The 14,804-nt window shown below is 30.3% G+C and overlaps 2 protein-coding genes across 2 annotated transcripts; one reads left to right on the forward strand and one right to left on the reverse strand.

The window, feature by feature from the left end:
• The first annotated feature begins 2,594 nt into the window (after positions 1-2,594).
• Positions 2,595-3,984, forward strand: LOC129305266 (uncharacterized). The gene is made up of 4 exons (XM_054945278.1): positions 2,595-2,712; positions 3,204-3,257; positions 3,590-3,734; positions 3,894-3,984. Exons 1-4 carry the CDS (start codon positions 2,602-2,604, stop codon positions 3,968-3,970), a joined length of 387 nt encoding a protein of 128 aa, XP_054801253.1. The 5' UTR covers positions 2,595-2,601; the 3' UTR covers positions 3,971-3,984.
• A 3,678-nt stretch (positions 3,985-7,662) lies between these two features.
• On the reverse strand, positions 7,663-9,530 carry LOC129307225 (uncharacterized). Its single transcript, XM_054948117.1, has 5 exons — positions 9,396-9,530; positions 9,078-9,320; positions 8,674-8,966; positions 8,021-8,111; positions 7,663-7,752 (listed from the first exon to the last, which is right to left on the reverse strand). Exons 1-5 carry the CDS (start codon positions 9,528-9,530, stop codon positions 7,663-7,665), a joined length of 852 nt encoding a protein of 283 aa, XP_054804092.1.
• Positions 9,531-14,804: the final 5,274 nt, after the last annotated feature.

Here is a 14,804-nt window from a genome sequence, read left to right on the forward strand (position 1 = left end):
TTTTTTTTCAATTTTTTATGAGAATTAAAATTTATTTCAACCTAATAAATTTAATTAAAATAATAAAAATATTTATAATTATAATAAATCCATACTAATTTTTAATAATAAGAAAAAAAAATATTTCATATATAATCCAAATTATTTAAATTTATAACTTTTAATAAAAACAACACTAAACAAATTTCAACAACATTATATTACATCAATAATTTAAAAATAAATTTAATAAATTTTCATGTAATCATCTCCTTAACATTAATTATATTTGAAGTATTCGTCAAAAAAAATTAATTATAATATATTAAATAAATTAATGGGACCGGATTGGATCAATTGGTCCAGATGTCTAGTTTCCTATTCAGTTCAACTCAAAAAATAACTTGATTTTTTTGTTCTTAAAGGACCCGTGTTTATACAGATCAGATAGAACAGGATCATTTCATGTCAAATTGTGTTAGACTAAATCGGAGGACTTTTTCACAGCCCTACTATTCATGGAAAATTTTAAGGGCTTAATTGCAAACTTGTTTAATTTTTTTTATTGGTGACTTTGTCTTTATAATTTCTCCTCTTATTGTATATAATTTTGATCGTTTATAAAAAAAATATAATTTTGTAAAGTTTAACTAATAAATTATATAAAAAAATTATGGAAGAATTTTATGTTCTCACAATACAATTAATATCACGAGTCATTTGCAATCACAAGTTCACAACTTATCATAACAAACTGATTATTTGAATCCGAAAGTATATCCAAACTTTAATAAGCTTTCAAAACCCAACTTAGCGCTACAGCAAATCATTAGCAGTGAAAAAATAACAAGACTGTTTAAACCCAGTTATGCTTGGCATGCCGCCAAAACAAAAAGGGAGAATGAAAAAAAAAATTGAAATACATAAATAAAATCAGGTAGCGTGAAATTTAATAACTATTTGCTTTAATTTTTATTGTAAGATATTTTTAATTATTTCATTTATCTTAAGAAAATTTATTTTTTTCATAATATCATTAAAAAAATGAGATACTCTTTTATTTTTATCCTTGACAATAAATAATAACACAATTCATGCCCAAGCTTTAATTACTTTCTCATAAACAACACAATTTCATCTCACATTAATAAAGAAAGAATAAAATTAAAAAAAATAATTTAAAAATTATAAAGTATCTTATATTTTGAAGTTAAAATTTCTTTTAGAAGATGTCAAACAATTAAGATTGGAAAGAGTATTATTTAGTCTTTAGGAACTTGTCTAACATTTTAAATTTAATTTTTGACAAAATGACATATTTGCTCCTAGTGACTGTTTTGCATTAGGAAATGATTATTTTGGTTGGGCTATTGACTAAAAGGGAATAAAAAATAGCTATTCTCTTCGTTTAAAAAATATAAGATATTTTTATCAGAATCTCACCCCTAATAAAGTAGTTACTTACTTTCAAATTAATCCTATCTTTTCATATTTAATTCTATTAAACACCCTATGATAAATATAAAGTCATTTATCAATAGGAGTATTTTTTAAAAAAAGTAATAATTACACCTCAAAAAAACTAAAAATGTCTTACATTTTTGAACAGAAGAAGTACTTTCTTTTTGCAAATTTGTTTATCAATTACTCGCTGTAGACTATAATATAAGTCATTATTAACTAATTTATGTTTCTTAAAAAAATTGATTAAGATCTTGATCTTTTAAAAATTTTCACATATTTTTCAATTGAGCCCTAAATGTAATAAGTATAACATCTGACTTATTTAAAACACCTTCATTAATTATTCAATAAAATAAAGGTGTAATGAATATATATATATATATATATATATAACACTTATTCAATACTTTATATTTTGGATCAAATAATGCTTATATTGTGATTTGGAAGGGGTAAGTGTAAATACTAAAAATAGTACCTATTATATATTGAGAAATGACTATTTTGAGCTCCATATTGACTAAAATAGATAGGAAATGATTTTTTTTTTGTTTTGCAAATATGTGATTTATAAATTGATTAAAAAATGATCATTTTAGTTGCATTTTTTTTTGTTGTTGAAAGTTTAGATGAGTTGAGTTTCAAAAGTTTATAAAATCAAGACATGCTTCCAAGAATATTTACAAAAATATTTACATATTTACAAGATACTCATTAATAAAGTTTTTACATTAATAGCAGAATTTTTTTTTATAACCTCATGAGTTATAAGTCAAATTCTTATTAATTGAAATAATCTTTGTTAATTTATTTGGTTGACAAAACAAATTTATATATCATTTCTTATTATGTTTTAGTCAATAACTTAATCAAATTAGTCATTTCATCAGCAATGAAAATGTCATGCAAGTTTTTAGAGATAACTAAATAATAATAATAATAATAATCAATTTTATAGTACTTAATTGTTATTCGCATTTTTTAAGGGTATCGTTTTGTCATTTTCCAATCCTTCAAACCCAACGTGCACGATACAAAAGGAAGCGGCGGGCACGATAGCCCGGGGATTTCAAACGTAACGTTTCTCCCAAAAGAGTAGAAAGTTGCAACGAAGGCAAGCTCATGGAAGTGGGTCCCAATCCTAACAACGACGAAGAAATGTCGTCCGCGGGTGAGGAAGCGTTTCAATTTCAAGAATTAAGCAGCGTCATTTTCTTGATCAACGATCTTTCATTTGACAATCCTGAAGATGACATTGACGCCTCCGGGGTAAAATTGCTGATTAAGCGTCGTCCATGACTTGTGATTTACTGTATAAAATAACATTAATCTTTATTGGCATTTTGATTAATGTTAGTAAAGAGACATCTGAATCTTCATTTTAGAAGTCATTGATACTTGCAAGAAAGTTAATTAATTAATGGTATTTGCTTAAAGATTGGGCTATGCGGTAAAACAAATCAATCAAATGGTTCGGAGATCGCGAATGAGAAATTTCTTGTACGATAATCAATGATAAACTATAATACAATTATTAGTGCTAATTAGTATCTCTGTTCGCTATTTTTTTCACATGTACTCTGTGCCAATGCAATAAAATGGAAACGAAAATCGAAGGAATTTTGGATGAACGTTATAATGTATTCAAATCGTTATAAATTATCATTACAGTTTCGATTCAGAAACTCAATTTTATGTTATAGAAAGTCGTCTAAAAAGTGGATCTTAATATGTTATTTATCATCCTTGTACTCATGCAGGCTGAGCCCGACCTCGTAGATGATATTGGAGATCTTGCTGCAACTTACATGTTGGTTGGTGAATTCAAACTCTTAATTCATATTTACAAGCCAGTTTAGATATACTAGATCGACTGTACATATGATGAACTTTAACCGGTAAAATTTTTCCTTATTTATGTTATTGCAAGCCCTAAAGCAGTTTTAAAGCTTCATTTCTTAGTTTGTGGCCTGATATTGCTGCCAATTAACTAGTAATTTGGACTGTAAGCTATAATGATTTTCTTGACGTGACCTTTCCACACGTGACATGTCTTCCACTTGCTTGAAATTTGTATTCTTATCTAATCTCATGCAAAAACTAAGCTTTTGTTCGTCCAACTTATTCATGCGTGTTATGTCTTCAGCCACAACTACTAATTTTATCAAGCCAACTCAATTCTGCTGGAGGTTTACGTTCTGTCTACGTCAATTTTGGACCCAAGGGTTATTATTGGCTCAACCCCGAGTCCTGGCCAGTAAATGACCGGAGAGAATTTGAAAATCTGTTAGGTGAGTAATTTTTGTTTTCTCAGTTCTCACTTCATATTTAATACGTTTGAAGGCAATAGTAACCTGCTATTTGACTTTACCAAGTTCCTGATGATAGTTCATTTATTAATTATTACTCTGTTGCGTACATATTAATATAATACTGGTGAATCCTTGTAGGTGGGTTATTCGAAAATGGAATGATAATAGATCCTGTGACCGATGAAGTCCTTTGTCATAAAATCACTGACTTGTGAGATAATGTGCCTGCAAACTCAAAGTGATAGGGACGCGGAAGCAGAATCGTGCTAATTTAGGGACAGAACCCTGAAACAACAAAAACACAAGAACAAAAAGAAAGGGACGAAATTTATGACGGAAATAAAGAAAGGTATGAAGTAAATAATAGGATAATGATCAAGGAGAAGATCCTCTAGAGCACCTGCCTCTAGGAACCTCAACCTTCGAAGACACCACAAGAGTTGATCACGCTCTTGGTCACGTCGGTTTTTCACACGGGATACCACCACAAAGCACTAAGGCTCACAAGAGTTATAAACTCTAAAATGAATAATTTCATTCAACTTCTGTGTTCCTTACAATAGGGAGCATGCCTAATTTATATAGGCTCATAGAAAAATATTTCCTAAAATTAAAACTCTAATTTCCTAATACTAAAAGGAGAAATAATATAAAATAATGATAAAATATTCAGCCACATAATTTAGGAGATGTGATCCTAAAATTATGGGATTACAAAATTTAGAAATTAATATTATAATTAATTCTAACCTTTGACTAGACTCAAAATAGAAAATCAAATCAAAGGACCATTAAAATAGGAAATAATTTAGGAGACAATCAAGGGATCATAAAAGATTTGAAATCACGCCACCCTTGACTTCTTTACTAGGGTTTCATGCCTCCTTGCATGCAAGAGGCTCAACTTGTAGTCTTCCTTGCATTGGGCTAAGGTCTGCATCTCTTGGGCTTGACTCTTCATGAGTTTGGATCTTAAATACATTATACACGTATAGATGCTCTCCTTTGGACTTGAGGGGAGTGTCCCAATACTCTCCAAACTCTTGAACTTCTTGCACAAGACTGAACAAGGCTTGCTTCATGGCTTTGGTCCGGGCTCTTGTCATTGGACTTCCAATATGTTGCAATGGATCTTTAGGTACGTTGGATTGGAAGTATTGGGCTCCTTCTATGTCACCATGCTCATGATTACCATCCTCAGGCTTCGTTGCCATTAATGCTATGTCACCCGTGCCATAGGGTCCATCACAAAGTTAATTGGTAAGCATGATGGTCTTGGCATTTTTACCATATTTAGTTTTTAAGTAACTAGCTGCTATACTTGACTATGAACGTAAGGAAGGCTGCTTGGATGGAGCTGATTCCATAGGTGTAACTTCAATCAAGGACTACCTTGAAAATGCTTCTCTTGATGAGCAGACTTATATTTTTGTGGTGTGTAACTTAAGTATTGAATCTTTTCTTCTTCTCTGTCACATTATTTTGCATTTTGAAACCGCAGATTCAAGAAAAGAATGCATGATTTGACAATTCTGGCAGTTCATAGTAAGTAGTTAGTGGTTATGCTAGTTATGTTATGGGATTATGGTTAGCTATAGTTAGTTAGTTAGTTATGAAGCCAATGTATCCTATATATGCCCCCGTGGACTCTACTCTACACACAAAATCAATCAGTAATGCAAAATCTCTCTCTGAATTGTTTTTCTCTCGTATCCTGACAACTACAGTACAGTAGCATTGTCTGTGAATCTGATGTTTGAATCACGCGCTGAACATATTGATCTATAGCTAATACTTTGAGAAAAGGTGACTAGTAAACATATCGCGGTTTGGCACATTTCTCAAGAGCTAGTAGCAGATGTGTTCACAAAGCCAATTACTAATGCAACCTTCTTATATTTCAGATATAAGCTAGAGGATTCTGAAGGAAAGGCTCACATTGAGCTGGGGTGTAATAGAAAAAGATGAACATGTGTAGCAGAAAGATTCAGGTTGAGGGAGCATGTTAAAGAAGTTAGTAGTTAGTGGCTATGTTAGTTATGAAGCAATATATCCTATATATACCACTGTACTTTATGCACAGGATCATTCTTACATGAATATCTTTCTCTGAATTGTTAATTGCTCTCATATCGATCCTGATATGAGTTGATGTGGATAGGTAGGCAAAATCGCCAATCAGGATATCGAACTGGAAATAGATGATTATGTGAAAGGTAAGATTATTGTTTATCTTACTGTCCTTCTTTCTCTTCTATATCCATGATTTTCTACAACTTTTAATTAAGATTGCTAGCTTAGCTTCTCGGAAAGACTTCAACATACTGCAATTGGCATTACAGTGCACGCACAGACCTACCTTCCGTATAAGGGTGTCAGTTTCTTGATGTAATTATTATTCAAATACCGACCCAACTTTCGTACAAGATTATTAATTTCATTTTATTATGGGAAGATTTGATTGAAACCTGTATTGGCATGTATAAATAGAACTTTGAAGCTAATGAGGATGTACAATTGGCAAGACTGAACCACATGAACGCAGAAAAAGTATTAAGTTCAAGTGTTGCTGGTGATCTTTGTCAGTAACGATGCACTGATGCATTGCGTCTTAGAGCAAGAATATTTGTCTCCTAAATGATTTACTTAGAACCAAAATGTGAACAAACAAAACCTTCCAAAATTAGAAGAGTATGTATACCGTGCACATGCATGATGTGCGTTAAGTGTCACTGTCAATGGCGTAAATTACTCCGTCATTCTAACCAAACATTAAAATATTTCATCTGGCTTGTGAAGATTGATCTAATTTTCCATCATTCACTTCTTTTTATTTTTATGCAGTTTATGAATCCAAGCTGGATGCTGATTTGTGCTTGTTGAGAGTCATTGATGCGGTGGAGGACAAATTATTTGGATAAAACCATCTTGCTCTAAATTGTAGACAATTTTTTTATTCATTGGGTGGTGTAAATGTCAACACAATTGAACTCAGCTAATTGACCACACTCCATTGTAACAAAATATTTGTGCATATTTGGTTGGTAAATAAATACGATAATCCCTTATAGTCCTTGCATGTTTTTCTTGCTCATGTAGAATTTTTGCTTTGATTTGGTTGTTAATGAAAGCAACATGTTTCCTTTTCTATAGATTTGCTATATGCCATTGTTATTGTCTGTGAAATCAATGAAAGAATTTTCGTAGGTTTGCATCTGGAGTACATGTCGAATCAAATTTTTCAAGTAAGATCTTTTGAAAACACTGCTACAAAATACCCTTTACTTGACGGTTATTTTAGAAATTATTTGATAGTTTTTAACCGTTCAAGTAATGAGGCATCATATATTTATTTGACGGTTAAAAACCGTCAAATATTTTAGAGATTACTTGACGGTTATTTTAAAATAACCGTCAAGTAATCACTTAAACATTTGCATATATTTTAAAATAAGCGTCAAATATGTTTTTACAAATTCTGTATGCCAAATACTTGACCATTATTTCATAATAATCGTCAAGTATTCGTACATACTTGACGGTTATTTTGAAATAACCGTCAAGTAAATTTATACTTGATGTTTCTTTCTAAATAACTGTCAAGTATTTATGATATGTTTTTTTAAAAGTTTTTAAGTAGCCTCCTGCAAATACAAAGCAATCAAATATATATACCAGCCAGCCAACAATAAAAAACAATTGAATCATTATTTATATTGAAATTACAATCTAAATATCTTTAATTTATCTTATATCTACCTATACTCTAAACCCGATGCCATAAAAAATCTATAACTTTACCTACTTTACAAGTTTAAATTTCAAAATTAATTGGCCTCAAATATAAAATTGACCAAAAAAATAAATGTGTATACCAAAACTAATTGGGCTTAACCACTGCTATTATCTACATGTTAAACACGACCTGAGCTACCTCTTCAAGGATTTCCTCTATATGTGCAGCTGCATACTGAATACAGTAGGCATCCTCGAAGTACTGTATGCAAAGAGTTACAACAAATTCAAGTTAATAGCTATCTAATAAAAGTTGTTAAAATTTATAATTTAAGTATCATTAAATTTAATATATACCTTGTTAGGTAATGTGGTAGGGGCATAGGTGATAATGTCCTTCAAGAGCAATAGCCACAGTCATTGCTCTGATCTGGCTGGAGTAGACACTATACAAAAAAAATCACATATCAATAAAATAATAGTTAAAAGGCCACAGTTTGTTAATTAAAAACTCAGTCCATTAGGTTTACCTTAACTGTGACCCATGTCTCACAAGAGTCCGATACCCTTAAGCTAGGGGACAAGGTCTTGTTGGTCATAGTACGATACAAGACCATAGCTCTAAGAAAGAAATGAAGAATAAATGTTATAAATTCAATATATATGGATATTAAAATAACAATTGATGAAAATTCAACTTACTTATTAAAAAGTTTTATCATATCTAGCCTATTGCTTGGTTCTCCGTTAAGAGGATCAAGATATCAAATTTTTGAAGCAATAGGGTTAACCACAATAAGCATCCAGTGCCCTCTAATAAGAAATAACAAGTGTTATCAAATAAGTAAATATAAAAAATATTTACTTGTACCAAAAGTAGCTAAAAGTGGCTTACCCTTGACAGTAAGGAGCAAGAAATAAAGTATCATTGCTTGCTCCCCTATTCTTAAATTGATTTGAAAGCTGCCTTGCTAGATCTTTAAGAGCTTCCTTTGTAATTCCATTATAGGCAGAGACATCGTGGGGATTAATCAGCTTGAATATCAACTCAAGGTCGCCAGGAACCACAAATGAGGTATAAAGGTGGCTTAGGTAAAAAAATAATCAGGTTAATACACGCGCGCGCGCGCGCACACACACATATATAATTTAAGTAATTAACTGAGCATTATCGAAGACATACCTCATGTAGAAGCTCATCAGACTAGTATTGGCCATTTTGTGCTTAATAATTTCATTTAAAATTTCATTCCGAACAACTTCAAACAAGCCCGATCTTCCATATAGCCCATTATCAAAACAAATGATATCCCCAATCGCAACTTGACGAGCCATCATCATAGCCATCGCATATGTCTCAAGAGAGGCATGGTATTTGTATTCTACAGCTGGCACTGGTGCTGTTGGATATTGCAAAACTGTGGCTGACTCTTTGGTATGGCCCAACTTACTTTTTAGCTTGCTCTTTCCTCTCAGCTGCACAACAAAAAAGTTAGATATTTATAATTAGATTATAAAATTATAAATAACTATTTAAACCATACCTTTTTTTGGAGGCAATGGGTCCTTTGCCGGCTTTGGTGTTACCACTATTATAAGGTGGCTAGGCCATGCAATGAAGCTCCCTACTGCTTCCCCCACTGTCTGTGCCTCATCAGTAGGAACAGGTAATGGATAGTTGGGGTCAATGGCAACAAGTAGAGAAACTCTAACACAGTCGGGCGAGAGGGAATGATTATGGATTGTGTCCTCGGGAATGTTGTACACACGCCTTATTGCAACCACTCTACGTTTAGGAGTGTTTTCCAAACAATTGCAATCGTTCTCATCCTAATTAAACAAACAATGACAATTAGTTTCTAAAATAAAAATAATTAGACAAATTCATAAGGTAAAACATATTACCTCAGGTAGTTTTTTTGAGGGGACTGTGCAACTATCTTTCTGACTAGGGCTAATCTCACCCAAAGTCCTCCCAAGGACTTGCCCTTTCAACAACATGTCAATTAATGCTGCCTGGGCTAGTAGTTGCTGCTTCATAACGGTTTGCTCTTCTCTCAGCTCTTGGACCTCAGACGAAGAAGCTGATGTTCGCTTTTTTATCTTGCCAAAATATTACTTCTTCGTGACTCCGAAGCCAACACCCTTGACACGACCAGGGTGGTCAGCAGTTCCCAACGCCCTAGCCAAGATATCCTCATCCTTAGGAAGGTTGCCTTGTGAGACTTCCTGAGAGATGGAATCCTGTGTAGAGTAAATATGATTAGTTTGGATATTCATAATTAATTATTAAGTAGTAGATAAATATAATACTTACAATCTTTTCAGTAACCTCCTTCACGCGAGGGTTGTCAATAATTCCTTCTTTATTAGTGCATGCCAATGCCCAAAGCTTATGGCGGGATATGGTAACCTCTGATCGCTCCTCCTCTAATTGTTTTTGCTCAATGCCTGCATACCCCAACCTCCCTGCTCTATAAGGATATTCGTTCTTCGCTTCTCTCTCGTTATTCTGTGTACTTAATTCCTTGACGAGTTAATAACAAAAATTTTTGTTAGTACATACACATATAATCAATAAATAACACCAAACTTGAAATTTAAGAAACATTAATACCTTGAATTCCCTCTCACACTGTGAGGCAACAAAAGCATCTCAATCCTCTTGTTTTACCAAAGGCTGTAATAAGGGAGGAACTCGAGCTACAAATTCAGCATTAGGATCTTTCAAATATTTCTGTGTGATGAAATATTTGAAAGACCGTAGTGCCCTCTCAACCTTTTGTAGGACAAAATCTTGCTTACTCTCATCAATGTCAAATTCTGACTGCAAAATTAAATAAACAACATATTAGATACATTAATTTTAAAAATAGTTTATACCAAAATATACTTAGTAAAATGTAACTTACTGCTACAGTATTCCAAATAAGAGCCTTCGTGGCCTCATTTACTTTGTGCCATGATTTTACTGTGATAGGCACAGTAGTCTTTACCACTACCCCAATATAACTTATAAATTTTGAGGATTTAATTGTTTGCCCTTTCTTGTTCCATTGCACATCATTTTTTTTTCTGCAGCTCTTGTTTTTGTCACATCTTCCATTATCATTAGGCCCCGTTGAATGTTATTGTACTCCTACTCTAGCTTTTTCTGTGTACTCAGAACCTCAGTCGAATTTGTAGCTAGAATTGATGGAGGGGTATCAACAGACTCGCTATCAGAAGCCATTTATCTGTAAAGGAAGACAATTAAATCAAACATTAAATAACTTAAACAAAATTCACATAATTAATTCAAACATTAATCAACTTAAATAAAAAGAACATAATTAATCAACTTAAACAAAATGCACACAAGTAATTCAAACATTAATCAACTTAAATAAAAAGAACACAATTAATCAACTTAAACAAAATGCACACAATTAATTCAAACATTAATTAACTTAAATAAAAAGAACACAATTAATCAACTTAAACAAAAAGTTTTATCATTCAAGTTCTCATATAACTTAATTATATTCAATCAAGTTACCCAACAATAATTGATATAAAAATTTTATCCCAACAATCTATTTTGTCCTATAAATTCAATATAACTCAATCATATCTAATCAAGTTATCCAACAACAAAATTAATCACCATCACCACAACAAGGGAAGCAATTTTCAACAAATTCATATAATACTTAACAGTAAAGTAATTTTCATATAATTTTAAATTTAATTTCAAAACTAACAAAGAACTGAAAACAAAAGCCTATATGCATTCAATCACAAATCGTAGTTCTAATGAACAAAAAATTCATATTCCAATTGCTAATTCCGATCAACTTCCTAATTACAATCAATTGACAACAATATCACAAGGAAGAAGGATAGGCCAACTTACTTAAGAGGGGCAGAGCACGAGGACGAAGAAGAAGAGCAGGGAAAGGAGGAAAGAAGACAACTCGCGTTTTGCATTGTTGAAAAGTAAGTAGGGGAATTTGAAGTCAGATTTACCCTAAACACTAAATCCAAATATAAATTAAACAGATGAAGAAGAAATTAAACTTACATATGGAAGACGGAGAACGAACCCAAAATGCCCGAAATGAAGATTTGAATGAACGAACAACCCACAAACCCCAAAAAATGGAACCCACGAGCAAAACCCAAGAAGAATCGAGTCTAAATCTGTGTTTTTAGGCAGTTTTAGTAATAGAAAATGATTTCCGAGCACTCTGAGTGTATTTTCAAAAACGTTTGAGTTGTAGAAATGTAAAAATAAAAGGTTCTGAAGCGTAAATTTAAAAGATAATACTTGACGATTATTTCATAATAACCATTAAGTATTCATTACTTAACGCTTGTTATTAAATAACCGTCAAATAAAATTCAGACATACTTGACGGTTATCAATAAACAAGCGTCAAGTAATTAATTTTTTTTATTTTTCCTTTTAAACCATATATTTGACACTTTTTTACAAACAACCATCAAAAAGACAATACTTGACGGTTATTTCATAATAATCGTCAAATATTAATTACTTGACGCTTGTTATTAAATAACCATCAAATAAAATGCAGACATACTTGACGGTTATTAGTAAACAAGTGTCAAGTAATTAATTTTTTTTATTTTTTTCTTTTGAACCATATATTTGACACTTTTTTATAAATAACTATCAAGTACACCAAAATATACTTGATAGTTATTATAAAATAAGCGTCAAATATATTTATAAAAAAATTAAATCTGGGATACATATATATTTGACGGCTATGCCAATATAACCGTCAAATATATACTAAATACTTGACGGTTGTTTTGAAACAACCGTCAAGTATTTAGCACCTTTTTTATTTTTTATTTTTTACTTATAACCGTCAAATATAAATCGTCATATTTAGCTTATTTTATTGTAGTGAAATTTTGATTTAAGGTAATCAAGGATTCACAATTTGAGGGGCCAATTTAGACATAAAAAAGAATAAAATTATTTTTCCCTAAAAAAAGTAACAATATTGTATTTTTCGATAAAATGGAATAAAATTACATTAAAACCAACAAAAATAATTTTATAATTTAAAAATGTCTTATGAGCCTCTCATAAAAAAATACAATATAGGTTATTTTTGTTCAAAATCATTAATGGAGAGTGACGACAAACTAGAAACCTTAATTTTATCGTTTGTTAAAAATGTTGTTTGAGTGATATTTACTTCGTATTTTATTTAATTTTTTTCAACAAAAATAACTTACAATTATATACTCTTTGAAAAACAGAGATGATATAGAACTTGAGAACCAAGAAAAATACTTTTTAATTGAAAAATATTATTTTTTATAAAAATTACTTTTAAAATTTTTTATCTTGCTTGTTTAAATTTTATAAATAATTAGAATAAAAAATATTAATTATTATTTCAACTCTAATAAATTAAAAAATTATCAAAATATAAAGATAGTAGAAATATTTTAAAATTTTAAAATAAGTAAATAATAAATCATTTTTTATGAATAAATATCCAAAAGATATATTAAAATTTTAAGATTATTAAATAATAAATCATTTTTTCTCAATATATTTTCACAATTATGAAATTCATTTTAGAGGTTATTCTCTCTTAAGAAATGCTCTCCTTACATACCTCCAAAGATAAAACTCTGAAATGATATTTAAGGGACCCAAAATATTATTGTTTGTGCTACAAGCCACTTTTTATAATTTCGACCAAACACAAGATAGTTTTCATTTTTTGTGATTTTTTTACAAAAGAAGTCACTTTTAATAACAAATTTTAAAATATCTAATATCACTTTTTATTTTATGTTAAGTTATCAATGAATCTTATAATATTTAATTGCATTATGAAGAATATGTATATTTTATTCAAAAATTATAAGTATTATTTTACCATTGGTCAAGAGTACAACTATACTAAAAGATATAAATAGATATAAAGATTTTGAATCATAGAAATTGACCACAATGAAAAACTTATAGAAGAAGAATTTTAGCAAATCATGGGCAGTGGGGAAAAAAATAAAACAGGCTGTTTAAAGCCAATCATGCTTGCGGCCAAAACAAAAAATTTAGAACGACAAAACAGTAGTAATATACTATATGTGACAATTATTATTTATTTTTTAGAAATTTGTCTGACATTATCATATATATTTGATCTTTGTGATTATTATGTGTTTGGAAATGATTATTTTAATTGGACTAGTTAAAATAAAATAAAAAATTACTACTTTTATACGTTAATTTGTTTATCAGTTAAGTGCAAGCATTAAAAATTGGGAATGACTACTTTGATTCACCTATTGACTAAAATAGAATATGAAATGAGTTCTATAATTTGTTGTTTATAAATAAAATAGAAAATGATTTACTTTCTTTTTAAAAACGATTACTTTAATTCATTTGATTGATAGACAAAGTTGCAAAAAAAAAAAGTAGTCATTTTCTATTCCTATTTGTTAATCATTTTTTTAATATATAATAGTCTCTGAGGTAAATATATCTTTTTGTCAAAAATTAAAATGCAATATAAGTTCTTAGAAACTAAGTAGTAATCATCACATCTTATATCATCTATTTATTATTTCCATACTTTGAGGGTATTGTTTTGTCGTTTTCCCCTTTCTCCAAACTCCATGTGCATGCTACAAAAAAGCATCGGGAAGAATTCAAACATTTCCTCCTATTCTATTTATAAAATATCTTTTAAAAATAAATTTTGATCTAAAATAAAAAATAATTTGTAATAATTAAATTAATTTTTTAATTTCACCTTGTCTTAATTAGCATTGAGATATTTAATATAATTATATTATTATTTAAAGTGAAGGATAAAAATAAAAGTACATCTTTCTTTTTATGATAGTAAAATTTTTTTAATATACATGAAATGATTGAAAATGTATTATAATAAAGATTAAAGAGAGTATAATATTTCCCTCAAAAGAGTAGAAAGTGGCAAGTTGCAATGAACGCAAGCTGATGGAAGTGGGTCCCAATCGGAACAACAATAAGGAAATGTCGTTGGCTGGTGAGGAAGCATTTCCATTTGAAGAATTAGGCAGCATCATTTTCTTGATCAACAGTCTATCATTTTTTTTCCCATCAAACTGGACTAGCCGGAGCTAGTAAAAACAAAAGAAAACTCAAGTTTGCTAGGAATCAGTGGGACAGACTCCCACTATAGTCAGACAAAATGAGCGCCTCACAACCAGTAGGAATATCCTCAAGAAAAACAAAGTCCCTATTAAATATCTTCACCAAAAAATCTGCACAAATCATTTGTTCACGAGGAG

This window comes from Prosopis cineraria, unplaced genomic scaffold (genome assembly GCF_029017545.1).
Source record: "Prosopis cineraria cultivar Desert tree isolate PC_DT_omini unplaced genomic scaffold, ASM2901754v1 PC3, whole genome shotgun sequence".
NCBI lineage: Eukaryota > Viridiplantae > Streptophyta > Magnoliopsida > Fabales > Fabaceae > Prosopis > Prosopis cineraria.

Excerpts from the sequence above, each read along its gene's own strand:
- LOC129305266 (XM_054945278.1), top strand. The coding sequence starts at position 2,602 with ATGTCGTCCGCGGGTGAGGAAGCGTTTCAATTTCAAGAATTAAGCAGC. Across the intron at positions 3,258-3,589 it reads TTGCTGCAACTTACATGTTG|CCACAACTACTAATTTTATC; the intron begins GTTGGTGAATTC and ends TTATGTCTTCAG. Across the intron at positions 3,735-3,893 it reads AGAATTTGAAAATCTGTTAG|GTGGGTTATTCGAAAATGGA; the intron begins GTGAGTAATTTT and ends GAATCCTTGTAG.
- LOC129307225 (XM_054948117.1), bottom strand. The coding sequence starts at position 9,530 with ATGAAGCAGCAACTACTAGCCCAGGCAGCATTAATTGACATGTTGTTG. Across the intron at positions 8,112-8,673 it reads CTGATGAGCTTCTACATGAG|AGCTATGGTCTTGTATCGTA; the intron begins GTATGTCTTCGA and ends TTTCTTTCTTAG. Across the intron at positions 7,753-8,020 it reads AGACATGGGTCACAGTTAAG|TACTTCGAGGATGCCTACTG; the intron begins GTAAACCTAATG and ends CTTTGCATACAG.